At 35.8% G+C, this 6000-nt stretch overlaps 1 protein-coding gene across 1 annotated transcript in view; it reads left to right on the top strand.

The window, feature by feature from the left end:
* IFT80 (intraflagellar transport 80) overlaps window positions 1–6000 on the top strand; it is a 119731-nt gene that overhangs the window by 91602 nt on the left and 22129 nt on the right. The window contains exons 14-16 of the mRNA XM_004379148.3: window positions 2468–2603; window positions 3020–3167; window positions 4438–4609. Coding sequence (XP_004379205.1) covers window positions 2468–2603; window positions 3020–3167; window positions 4438–4609 — 456 coding nt within the window. The remainder of the gene's footprint in view (window positions 1–2467; window positions 2604–3019; window positions 3168–4437; window positions 4610–6000) is intronic.

The raw sequence follows: 6000 nt of genomic DNA on the forward strand, positions 1-6000 counted from the left end.
TTACGTGTTAGGCACAAATACGACTATAATTGTCTTTATTCGGAGATTATGTATGGTTAAAGGAGATGTGTGCATGTGCCAAGTTGACAGGGGGTGGACTGTGATGGTTAAGATTGTGTGTCAACTTGCCTGGGCCGTGATTCTCAGTGTTTGTATGTGATCACTCCCATGATGGAAATCAGTTGAAAGGGAGTTTCCTTGGGGGTGTGGCCTGCATCTGAATATAAGCAGATGTTCTGGCTTTTGCCTGCTCTGGATCCTGCAGCTGCCTCCTGTTCGTCTGATTTCCGGTTCTTGGGACTTGAGCTATTAGCTTATCTGCCGATCTTGGGATTCGTTGACCTTCACAGCCTGTGAGCAGGAGCCCTGCTCTCTCACCTGCCGATCTTGGGTTCGCCAGCCCTTGCAGCTGTGTAAATCAAGAGAAACCTCTATCCTGATCCACGGACTTGGGATGTTCCAGCCTCTACAATTGTGTGAGCCGTTTCCTTGATAAAAATCTTTTTATCGGTGTGTGTGTGTATATGCTTTACTGGTTTTCCTTCTGTAGAGAACCCAGTCTAAGACACCTATTTTTATTAACATTTGTTTAATGTAATAACTTTTTCCAGAACACTTTTCCTGATATTGCAAGAATGGAGGTGACTTCTTCCTCATCTCACATTTCTCTCAATTACACTTAATACGTTTTTTGCTTGTCTATAATAATAATGATTTTTAAATTTGGCATTTTATAGAATAGAATCTTGGTTCTATAGAGAACCTCAAAAAACACCCAATGTAATTTTTTGATTTTATGTATGAGGAAACTAAGATCTAAGATTTTCCCAAATTAATGACAGAGCCAAAACTAAAACTTAAGTTTGTCTTTTATTAAATGGATATAAATTCCTGTAGGGTAAGGGAGAAGGTTCTGATGAACATGAGGCGGCTTCCATATCCCACTGCAAAGAGTGACCTGGGAGGAATAGAACAGAAGTGCAGGCAGTAGGACTGGACAAGAGGGAAATGGGAGAGCCCTGCTGAATAAAGAGGGAATGAGAAGGGAACCCTCCCCGACTGCGTACATGTTGTTGTTGTTGTGTGCTGTCGAGTCGAATCCGACTCATAGCAGCCTTATAGGACAGAGTAGAACTGCCCCATTGGGTTTCCAAGGAGCGGCTGGTGGATTTGAACTGTTGACCTTTTGGTTAGCAGCCTGAGCTCTTAACCACTTCGCCACCAGGGTTCCACTGTGTACATAGGTATTATTATTACTGTCCATCTTTGATTTGGAATGTCTTAGATAGGAGAATCCTATCTGTTTAATGGTGTTTGTTTAAAAAGTATACTAGTTACTTTTGATGGTGGTGATAAGCAATTCTTTATTGTAAAGATCAGTTTCTCTGAAAGGTTTCTATTTTGAAACTACCCAGAGTTATATTTAATGCATACCTTGATATACATGGAATAAAATTTCTTTCTTTCTTAAAGTACAAATTATTTTACATCCAGAGCAGAGCAGATTTTAAAAAAAATGTATTATGAATTGGTATGTGGCTTATACAGACCCATCAACTGATGCATCAGCTTCTTTTGTTTTTTTACAAGTGTTATTTTTAGTACACTTTGGTGACAATCATTTGGTGGTGTGATCATGATTCTTGTTGAATTCACAGTTCCTAGCGAAGTCTTCAAACATACTAGGCAGTAGATAAATCCCTCTTGGACTGAACTGAAATGAATCCATAGTTAACATATTTAAGTTTAAGGAAGTTCATTCCACTAGCTAGTAAAGTGGTATAATAGATTAACGTAGTATGCCAGAAATTCTTTGTTATTGTTATTACAGTCAGAAGTCTGGGTTTTAAGTTCTCGATATGCTTGTTATCAGCTTTTTCTTAGTGAAATCACTGGAGTAGGTGTAATAAAACCTACATTACAGGACTGTTCCCTGTTTCACAGGAAATGAATATGAAGAATCTGTAAAACTTAAGTAATTTAAGTCTCTAGAAATGTATTTCCACATATTCCCGTAAGTATATTCTTATAAAATCTTTAAAGTATAGGTGTTAGACAGTCTACGTAGAGTAAATTTTGATGTGAGGAAATTATTAATCAAAGCAGACATTTCATAGGATTCACAGACTGTTGGCATCCTTTCGCCCTCTCTCCTAAAGGTGGAACAGGAGGGCAGGTGGAAGTGTTTCTCAGTTTACAGTGTTTCAAAATACATATTATTTTATTCTATTTTAAAGGGACATTTTCTGCTTGTATTTCAGGTAAAGTAACTACACTGTATTATACCTTTTGAACTTGTAGCATATTAACAGTTTAAAATTATTTAACAGGACATTTTATCGTTTTCAGTATGGAGTAAAATTTAATTGATCCTTTAAAAAAGAAATGTTCTAATAGTTACATAATTAAAATGAACTGATGTCAAGCACTAAAACTCATCCAATATTTTTATTTTTTTTAATTTTAGAATGAAATCTTGGAAATTGCTCTGGATCAGAAAGGACTTACCAATGATAGAAAAATTGCTTTCATTGATAAAAATAGAGATCTCTATATTACCTCAGTTAAACGGTTTGGGAAGGAAGAACAAATTATCAAACTTGGTAAAAATATATTTAATACATTTAAATTTTAATTGCTGTTTTCTTTGATCTTCTATGTACGTTGTAAGTTAAATCGTTTTCTTGCTTGAATGACTCTTTGAATAATGGTTTGCTCTCATAACATTTCTTAGCTACCTGACTCCATTTTAATAGCAGGTCTTGAGCTGCTGCAGCTAAATTGGTGTTGAAATAACACCTATAAATTAAAAATGTAATGACCCTAGGTAGTACATTCAAATATTTTCTAAATTCTTACATGAATTTTTGCATATGTTCTCACCATTACGCAATCAGAAAATAGAGTCATACCTACCAGAAATTAGATTGGGCCTTCTATGCCAGCTGATTTTAAAAAATGTATTTTTAATGCTTATAAATTGGAACTAGTAGTGCATTATCATCCTTTTTAAATTAAGGAACAATGGTGCATACGTTGGCATGGAGCGATGCGTGCAATATCCTTTGTGGACTTCAAGATACTCGACTCACAGTATGGTATTACCCCAACACAGTTTATGTGGACAGAGACATTTTGCCCAAAACATTATATGAAAGAGATGCAAGGTAATGTTTACTACACAGAATTCTACTTATTGTGGTAAATAAATGTCTAATAGAATTTTTATAAATCTAATTAAAGTATTTATAAACCTAAATAGTGTCGTGTTTTGGCCTCTGATTTCAATTGTGCAAAGTACTTTTCACTTTAATTAGATTCAACTAAAGGAATTGTTCAGTTAAAGCTAGCTTAATGAGATTTAAGTAGTATAATAAAGTTGAAAGTATTGTATAATCCAAACTATTTCTCCTTCATATAAATATAATTTTCAAGCTTAATTTTGTTCAGTGGTATTGCAGAGGTATTTTTTTCAGTGTAGTTTAGTATTTTAATATAGGCACTCTTAAGATTTTTCTGCGATGTACAATCTTGTGACAATTAGCCAACTCTTTCCTCTGTCCCAGAGTATTGTTGATGCTAAGACTTTCAGGAGTGTATGTGTCTCTAGAATTGACTTTTTTTCTTTTTTTTAAGTTGACATTAGAGATAGGAAAAAAAAAAAAAAGAGCTACTGAAAAGTTTTTTTTTTTTTTAATTTTTAATTTTCTGTGTGCTTCAGAAAATCAAATGCATTTATATTCCTGAATTCTCTATAGCAAGGAAGTCTCTTACTTTTGACAAAATACGAATAAAAAGTCTTCTCCGCTCTAAATCTTAGTTTAGCTTTCAAATCTGTTTTGAGTTCATTTTTAATATTCAAGTTCACAACCTTAGCAAAACCAGACAGGCACTAAAATAAAACAGCTTATTTTAAAAAGTAATTAAACTAATGAACAGATGTTAGTCTCTTTATTTAAAGTTCACCGTTTTTTATTATGAGAAAATAATGTTGGAATTCAGTTTAATTTTTATTCATTTACACTTTTATACATTTAAAAGTTAAGATGCTAAGTGATTTAATCATTTTAAAGTGAGGGACCTTAACACTCAGGGAAAAAAAAAAAACCCAGGTCACTTCAAATGCTTTTAGAAATAGCTCTCAAATATGTAATAGTTTTTGCCACTTTAAACTGTTTGTATATTTTACTCCAAGTGCGTATCGCAAGTTAGATTCAAATGTCTGTTTGAAAATACACATTCTCCCTGAAGTTACATAATTGTGTGTGTGTGTATGTGTGTGTGTGTGTGTGTGTGTGTGTGTGTGTGTGCACGCGTTTTGGGGTTGGAGACATCATATGTATGTCATGGGTCTACTCCTCAAATTTAACATATTTTACATATGAAAATTTTTGCTGAGAATATAACTTTAAGTTGCACTTTGCTCTTTTTCAACAGTGAATTCAGTAAAAACCCTCATATTGTGAGTTTTGTTGGAAATCAGGTAACTATAAGAAGAGCTGATGGCTCACTGGTTCACATCAGCATATCGCCATATCCCGCCATACTCCATGAATATGTAAGCAGTTCAAAATGGGAAGATGCTGTGAGACTTTGTCGCTTTGTTAAGGTACTTTATGATTCAGAACCCACAGTTGTGTGTGTATATATATATATGTGTATATACATATACACATACATATGTGTACTAGTTTACCATTGTGCAGGATGGAAATGACAACAGCTAAAGGTCATATGAGTCGAATCAATTAGATGGCAGCTAACGACAACGGTCCTTGGGTGGCACAAACGATTTGTGCTCAACTGCTAACCTCAAGGTTGGTGGTTTGAACCTACCCAGTGACACTGCAGAAGAAAAGGGCTGGCAGTCTGCTTCCATAAAGATTACAGCCAAGAAAACCCTATGGAGCAGTTGTACTTTGTTTAACACATAGGGTTGCCATGAGTCGGAATCGACTCGATGACAGTTTTTTTTTTAATAGTTTATTTTTGTTGTTGTTGAGAACACACTTAGCAGAACATACACCAATTCAACAATTTCTACAGGTACAATTCAGTGAGATTGATTGCATTCTTCTAGTTGTGCAGCCATTCTCACCCTCCTTTTTTGCATTGTTCCATCCCCATTACCAAAACTCACTGACTCCTAAGTTTCCTGTCTAATCTTTTGTGTTGCTGTTGTCAATTTGATTCCATAGAGATAGGTCTTAAAAGAGCACAATGCTCAAGGCAGACATTCTTTACTAGTTAGGCTAATCTATTACTACTTCAAGGGATGTTTCTGGTTTAAGGTTTAAAGATGATCTCAGGGCAGCAGTTCTAGGGTTTCATCCAGCTTCCATGGCTTCAGAAAGTCTGGAGTCCATGAGAATTTAAAATTCTATTCTGCATTTTCCCCCTTTTGATCAGGATTTTTCTATAGTCTTTGATCAAAATGTTCAGTAATGGTAACCAGGCACCATCCCGTTCTTCTGGTCTCATGAAGGCAATTAGCCACACATTCCATCTAGTCCTCCTATTCCTGACTGTCCTTGTTCCTTTGTTGCACCAGGCGAATAGAGAATAGAGACCAGTTGTTGTACCTTTGATGGCTGCTTGCAAGCTTTTAAGACCCCAGGCACTATACATGAACTAGTTTTTTTTAAGGGCTGGAAAATTGAGAATGGTGATGCCTTTTGAGAAATAAAGACATGAGTGATACAGAGGGGATGGTAGATATTTCTGTGTGATTTATTCTTTAAAGTAGTTTTTCCTTGAGGAGCCCTGTTGGTGTCCTGGTTAAGTGCTTGGCTGCTAACTAAAAAGTCAGCAGTTTGAACCTACCAGCAGCTCCGTGGGAGAAAAGACCCGGTGGTGATCTACCCCCGTAAAGATTACAGCCTAGGAAACCCTGTGGGGCAGTTGGGTTCTGTCATTTAGGGTTGTTATGGGAGAAAAGACCCGGTGATCTACCCCCATAAAGATTACAGCCTAGGAAACCCTATGGGGCAGTTGTGTTCT

Source organism: Trichechus manatus, unplaced genomic scaffold (genome assembly GCF_000243295.1).
Source record: "Trichechus manatus latirostris isolate Lorelei unplaced genomic scaffold, TriManLat1.0 scaffold00062, whole genome shotgun sequence".
Taxonomy (NCBI): Eukaryota; Metazoa; Chordata; class Mammalia; order Sirenia; family Trichechidae; genus Trichechus; species Trichechus manatus.